The following is a 26,379-nucleotide window of genomic DNA, read 5'->3' as shown; positions in this document are numbered from 1 at the left end:
CTTCCTCTGAAAAAAAAAGTTTCATTTTTGTCAATCTCCTCTCAGACAATAGCGGCGGTAAGACAATACAGACAGAAAAATGAGAGGAGAGGGAAAAGAAAGAAATCAGAGAGAGAGAGAGAGAGAGAGAGAGAGAGAGCGGGGGAAAAAAAGCTTGAGGGCTTTGGAGAAAATAGGGGATTGACGGGAGACGAGCAGCAAAGGTGAGGCAGCAGCTGTCTCTGAGCTACCTTCCTTCCTGTTTTTCACACCTTCACATGCAGTGCGGTTGCCGCGCTTTCTCGGCTTTGTAAAACTTTGTCCTCTGAAGAGAAGGCATTGCACTCCTGAGGGAGCAAAGACAAAAAGAGGGGCTGTTTCCAGGAGCGGTAAAGGAAAAAGAACATTTTGTGTAATAGTGAGGCCACTGAAGAGGAGCAGAAGGCAGAAAAGGGGAGAGTGATTTCGGTGTCAGCGCTCCTTTTCACAGCAGCCATTTTGTAATAGTCTCCCCAATGTCTTCAGACATGAAAAGTTTCAATTACCGTCCCCGTCTTAACTGACTTCCAGCTGAAAACAAATGTCCGGACTTCCCTTTACTACAGGCCGTCCAAGGGCTGTCCAAATCTGAGACTGAAAAAAACAGGTTACAGTGGCAATGGTCCTCAGACTTTAACAAACTTGACATGGTGATAGTTACCATGTATCTCTGAACAGTCCGTTCACATGAGCAGAAGGTAAAGTCTTTACTTCTGTTAAGAGGCACTCTACTTACATTTACATTTAGGGCGTTTGGCAGATGTTTGTGTCCAAAGCGACTTAGAGTCATTCATCCATACACTGATGGTGGTGGCTGCCATGCAGGGTGCCGACCAGCACATCAGGAGCAGTTTGGGGTTCAGTTTCTTGCCCAAGGGCACTTTGACATGCAGACTAGGGGAATCAAACCAGCGACCTTCCAATATCAAGACGCTAGCTCTGTCCCTGAGCCACACAGTTTGAAATTGTCCTGGGAGCCCCTAAAAATAAAAACAGTGTTATCACTGTTACGAATGTTGAAACACAGTCTCAAACTGTGGTCACTGACTTGGCCGCCTTCTGGCCTGAAACTCCACCACCGTCCCCCCAACCACCTGTTGTTACAGTCAGTTCATAAATATGCAATGTGAACGTGATAGGACGTTTTTGGATGAAATGTGAATATGGTTTACTAGGTTGCAAAGTTACAACAAACAATTTAAAATAATGGTTTACAAAGCTGCTCTTTAGATGCTATGGTTGTGGATACCTCTGTGTCTTTTAGTATCCTTTGGGCTCTGTGTGGACATCTGCCCCCACCGATATCTCTGATACTGATGTAAATGGGTGCCAGTGATGTTCTGGCCGCTTTTTTAATCTCCCGCTGTAGAGCCTCCCTGTCCTGGGCTGTGCACGAACCATGGCAGTTTGCGATGTTTCCAGTATGTAGGCCTGTGACACGTACAAATGTCAACGCATCTGTGGTGTGCAGAAACATTAACTGCCAGCATTTTATCCTGGCGACCGGGCTCAAAACACCGAAATCCCACATTCCTCACAACTCGTTCAGCCTTTCCTCTCTTTTTCCACCTACCGTATCTATCTCCTCCATCTGTCCAGCTCTATTTTGCTGTTCCAGTCCGGTTTGCCCTTTCCCGCAACTCTCCCCGACAGCTTTTAATGAGGTAACACTCGTGCAGACGTTGGGACGTAAGGCTGAATGTCATCGCACCTGTCCCACATCTAGCTCAGTGTCCCAGCTGCTTCCCGTCCCAAGAAACCTTGCGCTCGCTGATGCGGGACTCGGCCTTTGTCATGTTTGAACTTCAGGGCAGAGTGAGTCTTAATCAAGACGCGGCGCCTTTGCACATCCTCTGTGAGAACCCTCTGTGCTTTGATCCAGCTCCCTTTCATGGACCTAATGGGGAGTTGTGAAGCCAAGAATTTCAGCAGGTTGCATCAAGCAGAGAGCCCTGGTTGCATACTATAAGGACTAAGCAATGCTCATGCTGTTTTAACTTGGGCGCATACATGTTTTTGAATTTCAATTAGCAGCGGTCGGGATTTGAAATCACCGATTGTTATGTATATAACATGAGAACACATGGAGAAAATCCAGAGTTATGATAGTGTGAGGGTGAAAGAGATTTCTGATAAACCAATCAGGCCTCAGAGGTGAAAACTGCAAATGTGTGGGAAAGTGAGGGTATCAGGATTCACAATGCTGTGAAGCTGTGAAAGGTCCTCAGGGCAGTTTTGGTTATTCAAACTGCGTTACCCTAACCCGAGTCAAGTCCGTCCAACCGGAGGGCAGATTATAACAGAATTACCGGAAAATCAGCAAAAAGGAGACGCAAACAAAAAATGTGTAATTACATAAACATAAGTACTTGTAGAGGAACATCCTTTTGATTAGTATACAGCATATACTGCACAGACATGTAAATTAATGTATAATCTCCTAATTACTGTTACTTATGATACTTAAGTACATTTAATATCAGATCATTTAAGATTTGTACTAATCTATTGCTGACTTTTACTTTTACGAAAGTAAAATTTTAACACTATTCCGTTCCTTTTACTTAAGTATGACTTTTTTGTACTTTATACAACACTAAAGTCAGATCAAATGTATTTCTGTAGCACAGTTAAAACAACATGAGTTGACCAAAGTGCCTTCCAAACAAAGGCAAAAGAAAATAAAGTCATCAGAACAAAAATACACATCAGCACTACTATTACTATTATTACTATAAATATGAATTGCTCAGCAAACAACTATGTGCATGGATAGTTTCCATGTCTTTCGCAGACTTTGTCGTCTTTTAGCCCCTCACATTTCACTTGTCAACATTTTTGGACTTTGAGCGTAGCCCCAAAAATGTTGAAGTCATCTTCGTATCGTCTGAATGTCTCGTGTTTTTCCCGTACTGGCTTGTGCAGTTTTTTTTTCATTAAACCTTTATGATGTTTACACCGAGCGAAATGCACAAATCCAAGACTCCGTGTCTTCATGTTTGTCCACTTTCATCAGACAGACATTTCAGACCTCTCGTATTTTACACATTCGATCGAAATTCACCTTGACACTTTTGGTATCCTTAGAAAAATCCACAGAATTTAAAATAAAGTTCTGGGGCTACAACAAAACTCTCCAGCAGAGAAGAGTGTGTGCGTAATGACTTGATAAGTTGAATTCAACATACTGAGAAGAGCTGCAGCTTACGGTCACTAATGAGGGGGCGCTCCGGTTTAGAAAGCTTCTGATTCAGTGTATTAATTTCAGCTTGAGAATTGAAGATTACAGTGAAGATGACAGCTTTCAAGTGCTGAAAACCTCTCACCCACCATAGGCTGTTAATAATCCTTGCGTCGGCACACATGGCAAATAACACATCTCTCTGAATCTAGCCAACAATATTTGTTTCTGAATAAATCCAAGGTGTGACAAAGACTCCGCAGTTGCGCAACCGTGCTTCGCTGTATACCTGCGACACCTAGTTTTAAGTGTTAACGAGATTTGCGGGTGCAGAGAGGTGCCGTCTCTCGCATTAGCTGGAAAGTCACTGATGGCGAATTATCTGCAGTGTCTGACAGGAAACGGGATCTTTGGAGACATATTTCTTTTCAGCAACAGATAATAATGAAGATGACGAACTGGTGATATTATCAAGGTCCTGTGCTGGCGTCATACAGCCACAGCAGCTCTCGATATAACTGTTGCGTTGCGTCATTGCACAGCCCCCTTGGCGAGGTATGGATTTGGAGAAAGAGCGTATTAAAAGGCCAAGGCTGTGAGGAGTGTGTGTGTGTGTGTGTGGAGAGCAAGGGGCAGAGCAGACACGGATGCAGAACCACGTCCTGGGTGAGTTATAGTAAACACAATGAATAATATCTATTCAGAGAGGCCCGTCTGTATTGATCGCCCCGGACCGTGTGTGCTCATCTCGTCCTGCCTCAACCTTCCTGCCGAGGATTCATTCCCCAACTCTCATGAAAGAAATAAGAAGGCGGTGAGAACTTAATGAGAAGAAACTTTTTTTTTTTTTTTTTTTACAGCAAACTTTCGCTCTTTGGAATCTGTTACCTTATTTCTCCTTTATTCCTCTGGAGTTCACTGACACACAGTTACGCGCACATGCACCGGTTTCCCTTTGTTGTTGGTGTCGTGGCGTCTGGCGTCGGATCATTAGTGGACGGAATCAGAGTGAATCAGCAGTGTGATGCAGGGAGGGAGGCGGGGACATCAGGCCTACTTATTATTTTCTCTTCATTAGGAAAGAAGAAAGGGACGTTAAGTGTGTGTGTGTGTGTGTGTGTGTGTGTGTGTGTGTGTGTGTGTGTGTGTGTGTGTGTGTGTGTGTGTGTGTGTGTGTGTGTGTGTTAGAGTGTGAGAGCGAGGGATGACTGAAACAAACCCATGAGAGCGATACACAGAATTCTTTTTGAGGTGTCGGTGACTTTGATTGTGTTGCCTCTCTGATGAAACCGTTGTTGTGTGTGTTCACATGTGTGTGTGTGTGTGTGTGTGTGTGTGTGTGTGTGTGTGTGTGTGTGTGTGTGTGCGGCTTCTTGCTTTCAGAGTTTTGACAGAGCATATCCATGTGTATCTTTTCCTCTAATTGAATCCATCCCTCAGGGCGTCACCGCTTGTTTATATGCTGACACCATGAAGGTGTGTGTGTGTGTGGATGTGTGTGTGTGTGTGTGTGTGTGTGTGTGTGTGTGTGTGTGTGTGTGTGTGTGTGTGTGTGTTCAGGCTGCAAGGCACTCCCTCCTTATTGTTTAATTATAGCCCACCAGCTGGGGAGATGGAGGAAGAGAGCGAGGGGCAGGAGAGGAAGAGTTATTGATTGGATTAGTCAGATTATTCATATTTAATGTTTTGCTTTGTCTCCATCCTCCTGCACAAGACTTCTGCTCTCCCTTCGCCTCGGATATCTTTTCCGTTAATAAATCCTCTTCTTTGCTTTATTCAGTTTAAGACCTCCAATAAACAATGCATTTCATACGCTTCATCAGTCAACAGGGTCTTAAGTGCACAATAAAAACGGTCTGCTGTCTATACTCGAGCCCAAGGGCAGCGGGTGAGACTGCCAGGTTCACAGTGCTTCACTCATCCAACCTGAAAAAAAAAAAAAAACTTCTTCTTTGTAGGTCTGAGTTCTCTCTGTGACCCTGAGCGCTGATCCAGTTTTTTTTCCTCTTTGGCTCACCGATGTTGTTTTTCATCTTAATTTTAACTGTCACAGATTTTAACTCAGACCACTGTCCAGTATCGGTGCAACAAAGTTTGAATACGTCTACCCATTTGGACATTCACATTTCTGTTTCTGAATTCTCACTTTTCGGTGTGAATTGGGCAATGTTAGCATCAGCATTAGCTCCCGCTCCCACCTGATAACAGCAGAGTGATGGCAAGATCAATGCTAAAAAATGGATCAGTATCACAAGTAGAGAAGATTCATATGCCAGCAAAATGACTCAGAAGTATCACAGCTCAGCAACATTCATGTTATGTTTGCTTACATTAGCCTACATTAGCCATTAGCCTGTTCACCTGTTGAATATAGTCTTTTTAAAAGTTGACATTTCTTCATGTTGCAGCTTCACATTTCTTCAGGTGTAGCGCTCAATTTCATCTTGCAGCAACCCTGTGCCTCTGGTCTGGTTAGTTTTAGACACAAAACACACTCAGTGGTTTGCAGAAATGTTAACTGCAAACATGTAATTATGTTGACTGGGCAGGTAAGTCCAGTGTTCATAACTTTTAGTCCTGTTTTTGGTCTTGGCCAAAAAGGAAATATATCTATAGCTGATACATCCACTTTCAATACTCCAGCTAGTTGCTTACTTGTGATCGCCAGTACCTGCTGCACAATGGGTTGGTTATTGCATTTTGGTGAAAATCAGCTCCTCCATCATTGGCTCCTTAGTCGGTCTTAGACAAGTTTGTCCAAATCCCAAAAACCCCAACCTGTCAGTCTATTGATTCTTATTGCAGCAAGATAGCAGCCTTGTGAAATGGCGGGGCGTGCTATGCCTTCAGCGAACCACTCTGTCCATTACGGTAGACAGTAATGACATTCAGCACCAGCATTTATGTCGACAGCGCACCGTGATGACCGTCTTTGTTACAGAATGCTGAGCATAAAAGCACCCGTCGAATGATTTGTAATCCTTGTGGAGAGTTTTTCGGCGATCGGGATCGTTTTCCTCTTCTTGATGTGTGATTCCCATCAGCCTGCTAAGGGGAGCGTCCAGTGTGTTGTCCAAGGTCCTGGACAAGACTCTGACTTTTAATCAACACACCATGGGCCTACATAAATACAACTCGAGTCGATGAGTTGTTGTATAACCCATCAACACTCCCGCTCCTCTACCCTTTTTAATAGAAATCAGAGTGTTTGTTTTCTCTCTTTCTCCTGTCTCCTCTGTCACTAATTAGAACCTTTTATATGAGGGCCGCTAAAGTTGCCTCAGCTTTGGCCTCAGTTGTGCCTCTCAACAGTTACTCTCACAGACTTTCTCACTCTAGCAGTGAAGACGCCCTAATCTCACACGCTGCCCTGCCCATCCTATATCCCGCTCCTGTCTTGCTGCATGAGGGCGCACTCAGGGAAGAGGTTTGCACAACTATCACATCCTGTTATTGCAGCAGCAGAACAAAAGCAGACTTATTTTCCTTTGTGCAACACATAGTAAATACGCGTATAGCTTTCTGTTCTCTCTTCTAGTTGCTTTAGATTTTTACTTAGAGGAAGCAGTTTTCCTTAATTGGGAGAACTTGTGTTTCTGCTGTGGTACAGACACAACCTACAGGTTCTGAGTATATTTTCAGCGCAGACTCAAACGTTTCGCTTTGTTATTCTAAATTCGGAACGGACCAATTACTCACTGAACTCTCATAATCATGTTTGCAACACTGGTGAAATCTTATCATCCTGTTTGAATTAGTTTAGAGGGTAATTACACATTATAAGGTCTGCTAATTATGCTGGGCTTATGCAAACAAAGCTTGGCCAAACCAAAGATTCATGAGTTTACCAGTTCAGCGTGACTCCTCAGTTTGTTGGCAGTTGTCTCTGGTGCGGTTGTGCTACGACTGACCGGACGAACACGTCTCTCTCAGTACTGAGTGAATAGAGTTGAAAAATGAAGGTCAGGGTTGTTCTTATGACTTTATAGTGACCATCTAAGGTAGTATGTCAATATGTAGAAGACTGACACAAAGTTTTATTTTGCAATTTCTTTAAACATAAGAGTGACATAAACACAGTTTACAGAGTTCACCAAACCAGCAGACGATCATGTAATTATGTAAAAACAAAAATGTGAAGAAATACAGGAAACATGGACAATCAAGAACTACTCAAAAGGCCTAATTGAATTCCTGATGCCTAATCAATTCTTGATTATGTGGACTTTCACAATTCCAGTTCAGCACAGTGGCCATATTTGGTTTCTGTTAAAAGAGAGATGAAGGTTTTTGGTCCCACCTGGTTCTATGAGAATGAGCTTGAACATTACATTTGAAGAATTATGTACAGTATATATATTTTTATATATAGGTATGTATTAATATACTGTTTATGTTTAATACATACATCATAAAGAATGTGAGAGGATCTGAACAGGCCTACTTATATAAGAAGGTCACGTACCTCCTCCTGGAGTGGCTGTGGCTCAGGACGTTAGGGCGAAGTCGTCCACTGATGGGAGGGTCGTTTGATCAATCCCTGCCCTCTGGCTGCAAGTCTAAGTGTCCTTGGGCAAAGACACTGAAGAAGATCCCCAATTTGCTGCCAGTGGTGTCAGTGGATGTGTGAATGGCTGAGCGAAGACATTTGGTTGGGAAGCACTGCAGTTCTGTTGCATTATATAGAACATACATTGTGGTGCCAGAAATGTCAGAAATGGCATGATCATTGTTTCTGATGCCAGGAAAAACCAAAATGGCAACAAAATAAGCCAATTTAGAAACAACATGCTGTAAACCTCTCACTGGAGGTGCTGTAATTGGAGCGGCATTGTTTTCACAGGTGCCTGATGGATAACCATTACGACCCGAACCTGCGCTGAACTAAAAAAAACAATGACATTGTGCTTGGCCCTGATGAGCGCTGACGATATCAGGAGCTTACAGACAATGCACGCAGCTCATTATTTTTAATCACCCCCACCTTCTCAGTCCTCTCCCTGTGAACCCTGTGTGTTGACGCTACCGCCGCGCGTCAACAACAGTTTGCTCTCCCAAAAACTTTCGGCGCCACCACTCTCCAACGCGTGAGCTTTTGTTTCCCGGTTAATGATCCCGCTCCCCACGCCGACTGATCTTTTTAATTGCGTCCCTTTGGACTCACAGAACTTTCTGTCCATCCTCCGGTGTGTAACGTGATCCTACGCTGCCTTCCAGACGCAGCCATCGCTACTCAACTGATACTGCTGGGGTTCCTTGCGGTCACAGGCTCAACTCCCCCCCCCCCGGCCTGCCTGTGTTATCGGATATTCCTGTTCAATACTGTGCTGGAGCGACTGCAGACTTTCACATTCTGCCAGGGTATTCCTTTGAATTACATTCAGATGGGATGATTCCGTAGAACATGATTTATGTCCAGTGCCAGTGTTCAGAGCCAAAGCTGGGAAGCAGTCTGCCCTTTGCTCAGTGAGGTATAAAGTAAAGGTTTGGAGGTCGGGCTGGTGGATGAGCACGGACTTTCATGCAAGGCACAGTAGTTTGCTTCCCATGACAGTCCACAGACTTGCTGCAGTGCCTCCGTAAAGGCGGTACAGAAGTGTGAGCTAGTATCTTTCAATAATGCATATTTTAGTCCTTGAATCCTGGCATGTTTCCATTATTGGAGACTCGTATTTTCTAAAAAAGTATTACCTGTATCTTTTTTCTGCTATAATATTTATGTTCCGCAGCGGATAAAACATACTGAATTCAATGACCTGCTGGCCTTTCCTCTAGTGCAGCCATATTGCCACATACTACTTGCTTTCACACATCTAACGCTGATTCTAATACCACCTGCTATGGTATACATGATTAATCCACCTAGTCACGTCGTAGTGTAAAGGTAACCGCAGAGCTGAGATATTTGAGATTATCTGTGTTTCGCTGGCTGCTATTTGTCTGTTTTCACAGCTTTTATCAGATTCTGCTTTAGAGACCCCAGCTTTTGACCGGTAAAGTTAAAAAAAAAACCTGCGCCTCACCGCTGTCGTCGTTCGCCCTGCACTCACTTTTCCTATGTGTCGGCTGTGTGGCCATGCTGACCCAGCTGCATTATGGGTCAGAGGGATGAATGAGCATGTGGCGGCTAATGCGATAAAAGACAGACGGGTCGTTTGTCCCCACGGCCTGTGTGCACAGATATAAACAAACACACACACGCACGCACGCACGCACACACTCACAGGCACACAGACTATTTTCCTTTCAGCTCACACACACATACACACGCACACATGGATGACAAACAGTCTGCTCTGTGTAACACTGTTAACCAGGCTGGATGCAGAGGGCGCTGACTGTGGATGCATTAATCTATAATACACTCTCTGTTGGTGTGTGTTTGTGTGTATGCGTGCGGCCCACATATCTGTGTCAGTGTGAGTGTGTGTTTGTGTGTGTGTGCGTGTGTGTGGTATCGGTATAATCTGTGTTCGGTCTCATCATTGATTGGTGTCGCGTAGCTCAGGCTGGCATTTAACCTAACCACATTAGGAAAGCCCACACTGACCCCCGTGGTCAATAAAACTCATCGGGCGATGCATCACAACGTCCTCACATTCACCCGTGTCTGAATCCTGACGCTGCATCCTCCTCTTGGTCAGCCTCCCGTTCTCTCAGCGTCTTCCACTGTTGGCCTCTCCTGAGCCCCTCGCCGCTAACAAGCTGAACGTTTTCCAACACGCCTAGCAAACGGATCTTTGGTAAACAGGATGGTAAGGGAGAAATGACCTTTTTTTTTTCCACAGGTAAGGCCTTGCAAGCTCCCAGACTCCTCTGTGGCTCCTTTTTCCTCTTGCAGACATTTTGTGATAGTGAAGTGATAGCGGAAGAGACAAACGTGCACGGCTGTGTCAGGGGAGTTCATACATTTGAATGGGATAATGAGGTCACTGGAGAGAAGCTGGAGTAATATATGCTTGTTGTTACTATAACCTCCTGGCTCGTGTCATTGGCATGCAAGCTGTTGTCTCCTGTTCCCTGTTGTATTCCTTAACCGCTGCCCTCCACGTGGTTCGAGCGAGCGTCCATGTTGGTGATCCTGCTGAACTGTGTGACACTGGGCATGTTTCATCCCTGTGAGGACATGCACTGCGACTCTGAGAGGTGCAAGATCCTGGAGGTAAGAACAGTTTCTTGATTTGATATGTTGTGGATTAAAATGAATGTGTTTTCTCCTCATATTTTTTTTTTTTATTAGAGAGATACATACCTAATGGAGTGGCCATATGTAAGTGATAACACACACGGTGAGAGCACCGGTTGAAGCTGAGCCAAAGAATGCACTCCATAATTTGTTTTTTTCAGGTATCTGGATTGGGTCTGAAAAGATCACTGACACAAAAACTGCTGAATTGTTGGGCAGAGGGGATTACTTTTTAAAGAAAATATTAGTATAAAGCATTACAACTCAGATTAGTAATTACAATACAGTTACAGTTGCTAATCTCAGTAACTCTCCATTGCTTCAACACTCTGTCGGGTCACTTTGTTTGCTGTTTCGTCAGGAGTTTATTTAGCAGGGGGAAAAAAAAACAACCTTTTGGGAATTCTACAGTTACGGTTGTTTTTTCTTCATAAGTTCAGGCTGTATTAACCTTGTGGCCTCCCTGTGAACACAGCACACACTGGCCATGGCCAAAAGCAGCACCCCCGAGAAAAAAAACGTAGTTATGAGGCCGACAGCTAGACGGTGACGTTGTTTTCACGTACAGTAAAAGTTGTTTCAGACCCCCTCTCGCAGATCAGATCATATTGACAATATCATAGTTATGGAACATAACAAATACAGTTTTTTCTTTGTTTGTTTGTTTGTTTTTCATGAATACAATGACATTTTATTGACAACTTATGTGGTTGTGAAACTGTTATGATTAGACATTGACTACACATCCAAATATGGTGTCCATTTTTTTCAGTTAATGCCATTTACAAATAATCACGTGATTGTATTTGTTTCTCATTATTTTAGGAATGTGGTGTTGATAGTGCCGAAAGTCATTATCCAAGCTGTCACACAGTGAAGTGTGACTTCAGAGCCTGTGTGTATCAAGTGGGGAAAGCACTGAACTTTCAGCAACAGTGTTGATTTGATATTTTTAGCCTTAGTTTACTTTTTTCCCAGAGTTATTGATGTATAAAGCTGCTGAATGCACACTGTTTAACTGTCACATTCCGACATTGCCAGGACATCCAGAAAGGACGTCCATCAGACGGCCATCCAGGCGTTGACAGAACTTCCATTTTGGAACTATTTTTGAAGTATAACAGGATGTCTAGGATGTCATACAACATCTCCATGTTTGCTGAGCAATAGTGATACAACTTACGATACATTGTGCAGCCCTGTGTGACAAATAAGTGAAGACTGAACCTTGAAATCAGCTCTTCAGGAGTTACACATGTTAAATAAAGTAGAATTAATATGCGGGTATGGAAACTAATATAAACATCCTGGAAAGTAATGAAGACTGCACTTTTAACAAGTGATACAAGGTACAAAGATGTTGGCTAGATTGTTAATGTCACTCGCCCAAGACTGCTTGCACTGCTTACCAAAGGGAAAAAACTGCCTTGATAATATCAACATGCCAGCAGCTCATGGATTATTTTGTTTTTGACTTCCATTTAGTCTTTTAATAGACAGATTAAGACAAATAAGGTCAATGTCAAAGCAACAGACTTTAAAGCTGCTAATATACTCCAGGGGACAGAGTTTCTCTGGAAGTGTGCACTTTCATCTCCTTTATATATAAAAGACATTGAGCCTCCCTCTGTGTACCACGCGTGCTTGTTACTCCACCTCTGAGGTCGGCTGCCAGCTAGAAACGCTTTTGATCCCCGTCCAGTACGTTGTAAGCAACATGTCAGAAGAACTACTTCTTTTCACTGACAACCTAAATGGTGGTGTGACTTGTTGTTTCGGGTCACGCTCCAAAAATATGCTGGATCCTACATTTCCCATAATGCAGCTCAGTCTTTTAAACTTCATCCCCCAGTTTGTAACGGCGGCACTGTTGTTTTCACTCACCGCTTAACACTACCTAAAGCCTCTAAATTCACTTTGACTGGGAAAAAAAAAAAAGGTGGATGGCCCCTTTAACTCCTGTTAGTAGTCAGTTTAGTTAGTATAGTCTCTCCAGTGGGACTTGTACCTTGAACTCTGTATTGGATGCGATGATTTAACAGTTGACTAACACGATGTTGGAGGCATCCTGTTGAAAGAAACAAGGCAGAGACACGACAGTGGGACACATTCATCACTAGCATCCATTCATCTTCCTTGATCTTTATTTAATAAGACAAGTACGACCCGAGTGAGAGGCCTTCCAGCGGGATGATCAAGAAGAAAAAAACAAACACAAACACGCATTACAGAGACAGCATTCTCACACAAAGACGTGACACGAGGAGATAAGGACAACACGTGCGGAGCAATAGCAAGAGAAAAAAAAAATCCGACATTAAACAGTCTGCACGGCAGCTCGTGAGACAGCACAAGGGTTGTTCAAACACAGCTAAACAGACGACCGAGAGCGGGAACAGCAACACTTTGAGTTATTTGGACTGTTTTCTAAACCACACCTTTGATAGCGATCCGCTGAAACAATATTTTTGCAGGCGTATCTGGCCTTTGCGGCTCCCCCGCCATTTGCATTAGCGCCGACGTGAAAATAAACAACAACACGGTGTGAAGGCGTTTCCATTATTCCGTCGACCTCCTTCAACCTAACGAGCGCTAACAGAGGAGCCTCGCTCCCGTCGTGATAAACTGCGGAGGGCAGAAAAAAAAAACATTTCTCTGCATGGAGTGAGAGCATCAGGCCGGCTGAGGTGCAGCAGAATAGATCTGTTATCTGACTCTGTTCATCGTGTGCAGTGAACGGATAATGTGCTGGCAAAGTGCTTCCAAATAGATTGAATCAGAACAGAGTCCCCTTATTTTCTTGTCCACTGACTCGGTGGAAAAGAGAGGTTTCACTCCAAAATGACACACCCTAAATCTGACGAAATAGAGTAAATGCTTTCTGATAATTAAGACAGTTTAGTTAAGTAAAGACTGACAAGGAACATTTTCTGTTTTGTAATCACACCACCATACCTCCAAATGAATAGACATGGTTTCTTCCATGACGTCCAGGCTCCAAGGGAGTCAGAGGCAAGAGGAAATCAAATTGGAGATAAGGAAGGTATAGGAGATGGTAGGAAGGGAGAGAAGAGCAGCGATACGGAAAGAAAATGAGAGGAGGCAAGGAAAGAAAAATGAAAGGAAAGTCAGGGAGGTATAAGGAGAGTGAAATGGGGGACAGAAAGTGAAAGGAAAGGAAAGGAAAGGAAAGGAAAGGAGGGAGGAGACAAGGAAAGGGAGGGAAAAAAGAAAGAGGAAGAGGAAAACAAATTAGAGGAAATTAAGGAAAGGGAAATGAGAGAAAATGAGAGCAAAGGAAGAGGAAAGAAGAACAATGAAAAGGAAAGGAGAGTAGAAAAAAGAAAAGGGAATGAGAGGAAAGCTAAGGAAATGAAAGGTAAAAAGAGCACAGGGCAGGAGGAAGGAAGTGAGAGAGAGGGAAATGAGAAGGGAGGAAAGATAAGTAAATCAGAGAAAATGAGAGGAAGGGAAAGGGCTGGAAAGGAAAGGACAGGACAGGAAAGGAAAGGAAAGGAAAGCAATGAAATGAAATGAGAGGAGATGAAGGAAATGGGAAATGACAGGAAAGTAAAGGATTGCAGAAAAAAGGAAGGGGGATTAGATGAAAGAAAAGAGAGGGAGAAGAAAGGAAAGGGGAGCAGAGGAAAGGGAAGAAAAATGAGAGAAAGACAGAGGAAAAGCTAAATGATTGGAGAGAGGAGAATATGGCAGGTGAATTCAAGGAAGAGGATGATTTATAATTTAAAAAAGAAGCCAGAGGAGCGGAGGTTTAGAGGCTGCTGTTGCTAGGGCAGCCTGAGCCCAAAGGCTGCGCTCAGGGATACGAGATGTGATTGAATTCAGTGAGTCTCCTCTCTGTAGCGCAGCTGAACACACAGCCTGGAGGTTAAACTCATTCTCATTAATTCCTCGCTTCCTCCATTTCGATGTCCCCGCGACTCTCCGCATCGATATGTTGGGAGATCGTGAAGGAACACGACCTACACACTCGCGCGCTCTCGCCTTTAAACCGTCTCACACCGTGTGGAACACACACTCCGGTTATCCCACTTTTAACACACTCTCACGCCTTTCTTTATCACTTCCTCATACTCCTGACACATTTTTTTGCCCCAGTCCATCCTTACTTCTGATCTTTTTCATGTCTCAAAAGACCTTGGTTTGACTTTCAAGACTCAAGGTTTATTTAAAATTCTACTACTCAGGGTTAAACTCAAATGTAGTGTGGTCGTGCAGCTGTAGATACCTTTCCTACCATTACACTAAGTACAACTATAATATATACATATTTACCATAATCCCAATAGAAATCAATCGAACAGAAATAACTCAAATGTTCCACTTTTTCTTCAGTTTGATGCCACATAATTTTCAAAAAGATTATCACCCACTTGTTAAGAAGAGAGAATTTCGGTAAAAGTCCCGGAGCAGGTCTTGTTGTTCGGTAAGTCCATCAGTGGTAGAAATAAATAAATCACTCACCTACCAACAAATAAGTAAATGTAATGAGGTCATTTGTTAGCATCACAGGAAGTCTGCTGCATTTTATTCTTTCACTCTTTGTTTAATGACTCTGATCAGTCAGCCACAGCATTAAAGCCACCTGCCATCCCCCATCATGGTGCCAAAACATCTTTGACCTTTCAGAGCATGGACACAGTTTGTTTGGCAACAGGGAATTTGTGGCGGATCCTTTAAGTCCCATTGGTTGGGTGGTGGGGCCTCCATGGATCGTCCTGACTAGACGTTTGATCGTATTGAGATCTGGGGAATCTGGAGATCAAGCTGATGCCTTGAGCTCCTTGTCATGTTCTTCTGGACATTCCTGAGCATTTTTACAGTGTGGCAGGAAGCATTTTCCTGCTGGGGGGGGGGCACTGCCATCCAGCCAGTGCTGTTGCCATGAAAGGGTGTACTTGGTGGGTGGCGCATGATCCACAAATGATTAATGTCATCATGTCAGCTTTCAGTGGTTTTCATGTTGTGGTCTAAGTGTCCACATGCGATGGGATGCTATACTCCATAGCTGCCATTACATAGAAAGGTTGCACTAATATGAAAATTGCAAAATATCCCCTAGAGCAACATTCATGCAACCATGCCCCACAGTTACATGTGCTACTTATGTTTGTCCTGACTGAGCTATCAGATCAGCGCAGTGCTTAACATAGCCATGCTAGCATCAGTGCTAATGAGGGGGCTCTGCCGGGCCTCTCAATGGCTCTTCTGTCTGATCTGCAGGCTAAATGAGCTCTCATCTCCTGACACAGCTAATGGCTACTGTAATGGTCACAGGCCACTGTGTAGCAGCGGGGTGGAAAGAAAGATGACCCGTGCTTTATGTGTCAGCATTGTTGAAAGGTTACCCCGAGGCATTATTTACAATTTGTTTTAATGACTCAGGGCGACCTTTCAACAAATTGAAAGCTGCTTTCAATTCACTCATTTTCAGCTTCATTACAGCATAGTGGCATAATATTATGAGTCATTATCTAATGAATAATTTAATTGGCATTTGAAACATTATACTTTTTCATTGTCAAGGAGGCGAACTCTTTTATTTTTAGAATGAAATCTTTTACATTTAAGGGTTCTAAAAATATACTGTAAAAAAAAAAAAAAGATAATATCTAGTGCTATCAAGAATTTTGTCGTGCACTTGACCATATTCTTACAGACCTGATGACCTTCTCATCAGCCTCAGATGTGCTGTGTTTAGCGCTAATTAGCAAATGCTAAAGTGAAACTTAACCATGACCATGAGAAACACTATACCTGCTGTCTGGTAGTTGATGTTAACGTTAGCTTAAAGCAACAGTGCAGGACCGTTGGTGTGCCTGTGGACCTTTCCACATATTGATGTCCACTTCACTTGCGATTAAGTCTGTTGACAACAGGTTTCCGGTACTTAGACCAAGTTATCTCTCAAGACAATGGGCGTGTTTGATGGCATGTTGAGGGATGTCTGTCTGATTTGGCCACGTGAGTCCACAACCCTACTCGAGACAGCCTCCCCTGCTGTCATCCAAGATGACTCGATGAAGGTCTATGTGCCGAAACGTTGCTGTCAAGAAACCTAATGGCAAGTAATGTGGACAGTGTGCGGGAGTCTTTTTCCTGATTTTGCCGGCTTTCGATCTTCTCCTAAGCACCTGTCGACCCCAAGGATTGCAAAAGCTGCACTCGAAAACCATTAAAAACAAATCTGTCTCTCTAGACAGCAACATAAAGACTCATGATAAAGATCTCTTTAATGTGGTTATTGGAGAATTGTATCCAGACAGGGCAGTAACTGTTCTTCAGGCCAGTTCGCTGAGATGGTTGTGCTGCATGTGGTTTGTCCGAGTGGTTTTGGTACCCCAGCAGAATTGGCTGCTCAACTGCTGCGGGCTGGTAAAGTCTTTGTCAAACACTGTCTTTCTATTTCAAATGGTGTAAAAAGTGGAAATCTAGAACGCAATATGTGTGTTATGTAGGCTATCACTGTTGACTGTGAAGGCTTTTTGTAACGAGTGTTATCAACTTGTTTTGCGGGATGTTCCGCATGTCTGTCCTGCAGTTCTTGTTAGATATCAGTCAACATACATACAGATACTGTATATCTGTGATCTGGAAGACCGGTCTACTTAAAGCCTGCCCCCCTTTTAACACTTGATGAATAAATATGGACAGGGTCTAGACGAGCCACAGAGGACAGCCCATCAGAGGGCACTTCAGATAACAGTGACAAAGAATGAGGGACAAGTGATGATTTAGCCAATGGAGTACTTTGAAGGAAAAATGTCAAACGTGTGCTATAATGCAGCAGCTTTAATGTTAGGATCATCCTTTTTTTTTCCCTGAAGGAGAGATTTCAGTGGAATACATTCTCCTCTGAATGCTACCGCAAACACTTAACCTTCCGTCGTCCCCCCGCAGCTACAGAACAAAACGATGTCTGTGGAAAAAGCTAATAAATTCGTTGGCACTACAATAAGAACGCTGGGTTACAGAAAGATACACAGAGAGAAGAAGAAAGCGAGTACGAAGGAGGTAGAGGAGCTGGGAGAAGGAGCCATGAATTTAATTTCCTCGTCGAGATGGAGCTCCTGACATTTGTGTGGAGCCAGAGTGCCGTTGATACATGGAACACACACCTCTGTCTCTCTCTCTCTCACACACACACACACACACACCAACGCACTGGTTCAACCCCACGTCAGCCTGGCATGTGCCTGGCGGATAGACCGACGCCAGCTCTCGTGTCTTGCGCATGTGTTTGTGCGCAAGACAGCCGTGAATGGTCGTGATTGAGCCGAAAAGTCTCTCCCACAATATTATCTCCCTCCACCTGTGAGGAGTGGATCTCAGCTGAATGGCAGATTACAGTCAGCCCGGCCTATTGTCCTCGCCGCGCGAGGCATGAAACACGTATGGCTGCCCGTCTGCCTGTCTGAGCGCATCTGCGTGCGCACGGGTGTGATGAAAGCATCTGACCCCTGTGATAATAGCATTCAGAGTTGCGACAGGCGGAATTAGCATACATAGTGCCTGAGATTTATTTTCGGGGAGAGGTTGCCGGGAAAATGTTTGTGAAGATTTGACAGCACCTGTTTGGGCCCCAATAAAAAAAGAAGAACATATACATTTATATATACAACTTCGGATCCTATCGGTTCAGATGTCCTTTAGTGATGAATTGTGGGGGTTAACACAGCAGCCATGGAGGAGAGACGTTTTTTTTTTTTTCTTTTTTTTTCTTTTTTCCTGCAGTCAAGCTTCAGTAGCTGGGTCATCCCCTTGAAAAACCACTCCTGCAGAGGAAACAGTGCGCTCATATTTCTGGCCAGAGTGAATAAATTTACATTCACACTTAAGACATTTAGCAGACGCTTTTGTCCAGAGCGACTTACAAAAAGTACAGGGAGTCATGTAATGCGGGGTCGAGGTGAAGTCTGAACAAATGAGTCTTGAGTCTTTTTGCGGAAGATGGCGAGTGATTCCGCTGTCCTGACATTGGTCGGGAGTTCGTTCCACCACTGAGAGGCCAAAACAGAGAATAGTCATGACTTCGCTTAGCGGGCTTTGTTCGCTCTCAGCAATGGCGGCATCAGCTAGCCAACTGATGTAATGGAGCAAAGTGCTCGCGCTGGGGTGTGTGGTCTGACCGGTGTTTGGAAGTAGACAGGTGCAGTTCCTTTGACGTTGACCTTGAGGGCCAGCACCATCGTCTTGAACCGGATGCAGGCTGCAACAGGAAGCCAGTTTAGGTCACAGAGGAGGGGAAATGCAAAGTTTCTGGCTAGCTTTAGTGTTGAACAGGCATTCTTAAGGTATGACCAGTTAAGGAGGCAAAAAGTTGTCTGAAAAGAACAATGGTGGTTTTGTAAGGGCTTGGCTGCTATATCATCAAATATATCAGAACTGGGGAGTATGTATGTCTCATTGAAAGAAGAGCAACTAACTCTACTGAAACCTTTTCTCATTAGGAAATATATTTTCACCCGTCCGTCTACTTGGCTTCGGCAACAGTTTGATTTACTAATTGGCTCACAGCTGGTGGCAGTGCTCAGCTGCTGTTGATCTGGTTGGTCGCAAGTTAACCCGTGATAGATGGTGATGGCTCGTCCTACACCGGTCAATATTTGTTTCCTAATGGTTTCTTGCTGAAATTTCCCAGATGATTCTGTGTAAAGAAAAAAAAAAAAAAAACGTATGGCACATCAGGTCACATGTGTGCCAGACAAGCAAAGAAAACAGCCCCTGAACAGGAAAAACTAGCTTGACTAAATTACCTCTGGGATTCTCAGAGGGCTCCAGCAAAAAAAAAAAAAAATTAAAATATAAGCGGCTTTATGAATTGTTAATAAGTCAATTATGAGCCATTAATAGCCAACCGTTTAGTTGCCATGTTGTAAAAAATCCATTCAACAGATCGATGGAATGATCGCCTGTCGTCTGGATTTCTGTCTGGAGGATTTGATGCAAAATCTCATGTACTAGCAACCTATTAAACACATGTGAATAGATTACCAGCACTTATAACAGCATTATTACCAAAAAGAAAAGGAAAATTTAGCCATTAGCCAAAAGGACTCAACCTAGTGAGATTTTTTTCTGTCATTGACAGTTTGTGACTGTTTTTTAAGTATTATTACCCATCTTTGACAACCTGTAAACTCTTTATAAAGAATGACTTATTTAAAAAAAAGCTATCAGAATTAATGAAAAGATGAAGACATAAGACAAAGAAAAAGAATAAATATGTGAAATTGGTGAGCTGGAACGTGAGCGTGTTCAGGCATTTTTGATGGCGAAGTCAATGATCAAAACAGCTGATGAGCGTTTATCTGACATCGATAAAAAGTTAATTTGCAAGAAAAAAAAAAAAAACAATACCTATCAAGGACCTCCCTGCAGAAATCTCCTTGCTGAAATGCCACGACATTAGTCTGTATCGACTGGTGAATTAATCCCTGCTTACACCCGGTCTATAGAGATCAGTGGTCAGGGTCACCCAGGAGTCGATTGGCTTTCGGGGGCTTGCTGAGGGGCAGTCACCTGCACGTCCCCTTAAGTGATCTTTGACCCCAGCCGGCTGCCCTCACAGCGTGTGCAGAAACACACGCCGATGTCTGCATCACCAACAGGTATGTTTCCGATCTGCCTCGCTTCACGCCTCGCTTCACAAACTATGTCTAATAACTGCTTTTGACACTTGCGGGTTTGTAGTGAGCCGCATCAAGTCATTAGGGAGTGCTTCAAGTGCACTCAGCATTAGTGATTAAGTGCACTTAGAACATAAAGGCTCTGCTCAGAAGGCGATGAGAGGGCGTGTAATGTTGGCACCCGCTTGATAAAACGCACTGCGGCGCGCTGATGTCTGTGTGTGCCTGGCGGACACGTGTGTTTACACTTGTTCTCAGGCAATGTGCGAAGCAACATGGGCGTTCACACACACACACACACACACACACACACACACACACACACACACACACACACACACACACACACACACAGTGCTGTAAAGCCAGTGTGTGGTGTCACTGTTTAGGCTGAGGGGCTTTGCGCAGGACTGAATGCACACGGAGAGAGCTGTCTAAATGTTTCTTGTGTGTCCGTACGGTGTAATTGTGCGCGACACACATACAATCAAAAGTTACTATAAGCCAGACCATGAAATATGACACATACACTGTACACACAAGCGTGCACACACACAAAATGTGGCGTTCCGCACACACTCACGCTCAGTGCGCGCACACAGTGAGATACTGCGGGAGACGTAATCACAGTAAGCGGGGAGTGATACGGAGAGACGGAGTAAGTGGGAGAGAGAGATAAGAGGAAGATAAAGATGAGAGAGATGGAAGTGGTAGACGGGAGGAGGGGGAGGACGAGGAGTGGGAGGAGGAATGCCAGTAGCTCACATACAGCAGGAATCCTGTCCAGCAGTTACTGCAGGGAGACGAGAGTGGGAGATAAGGATGGCACAAGGCAAAAAGACAGTGTGTATCTTGCTGCTTCTTTCTCTTCTGAAAATAGGCGGTGAAATATTAAAGTTTACTTGAATTGAAAAATGACGCAAAATTGAGTATGAGTCTCTAAAAGGAAAAGGAAGGTGATGAGGAGGTAGACAGCAACCTCTATCTGTGACTGTCAGTCATATTCCTGGACCGCAGAATAACACGGATGTATCTTCTGTGACATCACCTTTAGGTAAATAAAGGGATAACTTACACCTGCATTCGCTCCATGGCTTTGCCGGTCACATAAATGTCATTTTTCACATCAAAGGCAAAGATTCATGCTTCCGTCCATGCAACGCTTTTCTATTTTATTGTGGTACTTGCTGGCAGTATAAGCACATAGCATCCATTTTGCAGGATGAATTCAATGGCAGATATAATGCCCTAGGAAATTGGAAACTAAGAGGACCTTAGCTATGAGCCATCACGACATGATGTATCACAGAGCAAAGAATGTTTGCCAAAATAAGTAATTAATATGTCATAGTATGTCATCCAAAATAATAGATATGAGTATACTTTATATAACTTATATAACTTAATGTAAATCTCCTCATATGCACTTCATAAATGTTACAACTGGGTGACAAAATGAAATATCACAATGTTATGGACCAAACAGGCCCTACTTCAATATCTACTGCCACAATAAAGTACTCTTGGTACTGTTATTACACACAACAAGCAGAGCAGTTTAGTAGATTCAGAAAATGGAATCACATTACTGTAACTTTAAAACCAGGAGAAGACAAATCTTATGCCACATCACAAAATAGCAATATCTAAAATCTCCTCTGTTCAAATATGCCTCTGATTTCACAATAACAATATATAGGCTATTGTATATTGCCTGGCCATTAGCAGTGTTTTCTGATTAACTATGACGATGTGCTGGAGTTAACCATGCAACACTTCCATCAGTATTTTTGTACTATATCTGACTTTAATGAGTCTATATGATATAAAAAAAAATACAACCTGTTTGCTAATAGTGGCAAAGTCAGCCAACTATGCAGCCCTACTGTACCTGTTGGCCATCTAATTCATCAAACACATAAGCTCATTAGCTAGAGAAAAATGTTGGACATTTAGCAGCTAAGCTAGACCCAGAACTGGTAAAGACCAAAGCTAAAGGAGACTGCATTTTGAAGTTGCTAATGTCACTCTTTATCTGAAATCTGATATGAAAGAAGGCACATATTTGCTAGCATGTTAAGGTACTCTCTTATTATTATTATTATTATTATTATTATTGGGTTATGTTGTAGACTAAATTTAAATTGCTAGCAATACTGCATAACTGAGCTAACTGATACTGGGGACATTGTTTAGCAGCCCAGACTGGATAATAAACCCTTGAAGCTGGTGTTACTCCAAGACCATTTTCATATTGTTCATTACTTTTTATTGGTCATGGTTAAATTCACTCATGCATTGTTTGCTGGTTTGCCTTCTATGATTGTCAGCACATACCAAGACAATAAAAAAGCTACCTGCTGAAAATTAGATCCATGCATTGTAGTACAAATCAATCAATCAAGTTGACATGTCAAGCTTGGAAAAGTAAAGATGTTAATATTAAAAAAATGGCGGAGGCCTATTTCCTTACTTCAGTTTCAGGGACCTGGGGTTGCGCATGCTGGCTCACAGTCAAGGCCATGCTTTTCCAGCCATGACAAGCCAACATCTCTGCTGTAAGAAAGGCATGTGATGTGCATCCTTTGGACATCTAAATTCACTGACATTCTGCCCCCAGTGATTAATCCTGTACCCACATTTTATGGCCCGAAGCTTTTACAATTGCTTATAAACAGCCAGTGTCTAGTGAGTCTTTCCAGGGTTCGTCTGGTGCACAGGAAGTAAAGGCTTTTCCATTTCTGGCAGCAGCAACTGGTTTGTTTGGAATAAATATAGAAGCATGAGCCGCGTTACCTGCCACCTACACAAAATCAAAAGACAAAGACTTAACAGCGCTGCCAACATTGTTTCATTGACAAATGGTAGCACATTTCAAAACCACGCCACAGCAATGAGCACAATAAGCAACACATGCAGAACCTGAATGAGACGTCGTCCCTTTTAAACAGTTCTTGAGTTATGATGCACTGATTACAGGGTTTTAGTTTGCCAAACAACAATTCCTCTCATTATCTAATTCACAACTTAATTTTGCTTCAACACTGTGTTTGCGGTAATTCATCCCCCACTGTTTCAAAGAGATATAGATTGAGTTCACTCAACACAAGTCCTCCGCTTGTCATTTGTTGGCCTATTTCACACATTTGTGACTGTCCCGCCCAAAGAAAGCCAATTTCGTGTGGCTCGACTGAACTAGGATTAGGCTGGATGATATTTCGTAATTAACTTCTCGGTTTTGTTTTCACATAATGTAGAAGCCTCATTATTCTTTGGAGATGTTTCAAAAAGTTGGAGAAAATGTTCCAGCGGACTTAAAATGTTGTGCTTCCTCAGTAAATCTCTTCAAGAGGAGAGAAAGCAGCGGAGGGTAGAAATTAGGGAATGTGGGAGCAGTGAGCCGTTCAGCACAGGTCACTGGTGTCTGTTCGCTCTGAGGCAAGGGTGTGTGTGCCTGCATGTGTGGGTGCGTGTGTGTGTGTGGGTGTGTGTGTGCGTTAGGCTCCTCTGGTCTCCACATGGACATGCAGCCAGTGAACCATGGTGACAACATACACACACACATTTCCATTTTGGTAAATAGTCGGCTTGTTGTCGTCGAGAAGCCTTGGAGACCTCAGCCGGTGATTGATGTGGTATCTGCGGAGCTCTGTGTTTAGATATCAGATCCAATCCATGTTCATCAGAATCACGCAGCATGTTTCACGCTCCAGCGATGTGTGACGCAAGTTTGGGGAAATCGATATCCTGGTTACAGAGGCTGTGTTGCCATGTAGCTGCTGCACCAGTATGCTTCGCTGGGAATGCCTCAGGCCGGCATGTACTGTTGACTTTGATGAGTTTAAAACTCGGGTGTGTTCAGAATGCACATGCACATGTGTAAAAGAGGGAAGGTTGAGCTAATTTAGAAAAAAAACAAAACAACAAAAAACAGAAGTGTTGGTCCCATGTTGCATGTGTGTGCTGTATCTGTTCAGTGTGCGGAAACGTGTATTTATGTGTTTTGTGTGATAGTATAGATATAGTCCCAATCACCCTGAGTCTTAAGGGGATTCCTTATAATATGGGCTCAGCGGGCATGCTGGCTTCAGCTAATGCAAAATAGATGAGTAATTACTCCCCAGCAGAGACGAGAGGAACGTCTCCTTCATTAAACTAAAGTGAACAGAGATGCAGCGACGGAGTAGGAGAGGAGAAAGCAATGCAGTCATTTTACGCTCAGCGTGGTGGTAAACATTTCCGCTGTTCTCTATTTCACACAACGCTCACTCTCTCCCGGTCATGCACTTTGAGTCGGAACATCTGTCAATAGTTTGATTTTCCGGTTATTTTTTTCCGACAGGCTGTTGATGTGCCTTGTTATCTATCGAAATGTGTAAAGCATCTTTTGAAGAGGGCTGATTACTCGTGAGTGCGGGGTGCGTCCCCGGTGTTGTAACAGGGCTTTTATATGCAGGCAGACTGAAACAATTCACACGTACTTAACAGCGGATATCACGTGCGTACTTATCTCGCTGCTGATGCCGCACCAGATCGCCTGTCCATCATGCGCTCCGTTTATCCGTCACTCCTGGACAAGACCCTGAAAAACAAGACTCCTTTGCCTGGGGCAGGATCTCTTTCCCCCTAAACATCTTCCAGCACAGAACTATAGCATCAGACTCGGATGGGCTGACCCTCATCCCAACTGCTTCACACTGCCAAGTACAAAAATGTCATTCTGAATTGGATCCTAGATAAGATTAGCCTAGCCTAGCATATAGACTAGAAGAAGAAGGAAGTAGCTAGCTCAGTCCATAGTTATAAAATACACCGGCCTAAAGCTCACTTATTTATTGGGTCCCAATATTTAATCTGGACAAAAAGAGATTTAAGAAAGCAACCATCTCCTGGAGTCTCTGCTAGTTGCCAGACTACCTCACAGTGACATATTGTTGAATGGGTTTGGCAAGACTGAATTGCAATGTCTTTGCCAACACTTAAAACTCATCCAAAGCTGGATTTGAAGTTGTTGGATTTGACGTTAAAGGCTAGACCTGAAAGAAGTTCTATTATGTATTGATACACGAAATATATCTATATTCTGTATTGTATGTTAAAGTATAGGGAGTCTAATACATACTGTGTGTACTTCCAACATTTAACCGTATTTTTGCCTCTATATGAGCAACTCTAACTCTAAGTCAGTCAAGCACCTGCACACTGAAGGTTAGAACTGTGGAGAATAACATGACTGTGTATTTTAACCTCTTTATGAGGCTCAAAGTGAAAAAAGTAGTATGTCATACCATGTGTGTATGTGTGTACACTCACGAGGTCAAGGAGTACAGTAGTGTGTGCCCTCTAAACCCGAGGAAGGTGTCAGGTGGTGATTGATTAAGAGGGATTGATCCTGATAGAGAGTCACCACAATACCTGCTGTTTGCTCTCTTGACTGATAATGTTTTCCCTGCCTTTTCATCCATGGTTGACTTTTTAATAATATGACCACCATCACACACCCTATTTTCTTTATTTTAATGTATTGTTTTCTTAACATTTCCTGCAACAAGTGCGGTTGAGGTAAAAGGAATTATGCAGCGGCAGAATATCCCGCTGGAGCTGCTCAATTAATGAAAATGTTACCGGAATGGCCACATTCAATCTGCAACATTCTGCGAAAGGTCAAGTGTGTGACAAAACAGCATTATAATGAAATGCTGTAGTGCTGCAGGGATGCCCCCTGGCCTACAAGGCTTGTTCTCCAGATGTTAGAAACATATTTTTTTTCATCATCATCATGGTGTTTTTCCAGTCAAAATGAAAATTCTTATGCAAGTTTCATACTGCACTTGTAATATTTTTTACTAAAATAAGGACAATATATTTTTATTTATTTATTTTTTTTAAGGCTCACTTTCAGCTCTTTCAAAGTAATCAGTCGAAAGTTACAGCATCCAACAAAGCTGGACATATTTTCCTTTTCTTTTTACTTTGACAGAAAAACAAAAGAAGCTGTGACTTATCCACGGTTCATTACCTCCATTTTGCCTTAATAATGTTACAGTGTTTATGCGTGCAAAGTGCAGTGCTTAACATCCACATCACTGTGTCAGCGCTCATGTACTGCGGCACGGGAAAGTTGGTTCCAGCAGACAGATTAGATTTAGATCAAACGCTGAACACAATGTTTGGTTTTTTTTTTGTCCTACCTTTTCTTTTTGGGCCTCGCATCGCTGAGCAATCTGCTGCGAGGCTCCTCTGTCTCTTTGGAGTAAATGAGTGGTGTGTAAAACATCTGGAGTGATGCATGGTCAGTAGTGGGGAGTTAACCTGAGGCAGCTGTTTGCTAAATAAACCAACTG

The 26,379-nt window shown here is 43.2% G+C and overlaps 1 protein-coding gene across 6 annotated transcripts in view; it reads left to right on the top strand.

Moving 5' to 3' along the window:
* Positions 1 to 26,379, top strand: part of cacna1g (calcium channel, voltage-dependent, T type, alpha 1G subunit) — a 274,185-nt gene that overhangs the window by 93,815 nt on the left and 153,991 nt on the right. For all 6 annotated transcript variants that reach the window (XM_037081174.1, XM_037081175.1, XM_037081179.1 and 3 more), the window contains one exon: positions 10,250 to 10,361. In XM_037081174.1, coding sequence (XP_036937069.1) covers positions 10,250 to 10,361 — 112 coding nt within the window. The remainder of the gene's footprint in view (positions 1 to 10,249; positions 10,362 to 26,379) is intronic.

Source organism: Acanthopagrus latus, chromosome 20 (genome assembly GCF_904848185.1).
Source record: "Acanthopagrus latus isolate v.2019 chromosome 20, fAcaLat1.1, whole genome shotgun sequence".
Classification (NCBI taxonomy): Eukaryota; Metazoa; Chordata; class Actinopteri; order Spariformes; family Sparidae; genus Acanthopagrus; species Acanthopagrus latus.
Note: the sequence above shows the minus strand (reverse complement) of the source record. Positions and strands in the feature narration are given on the sequence as shown.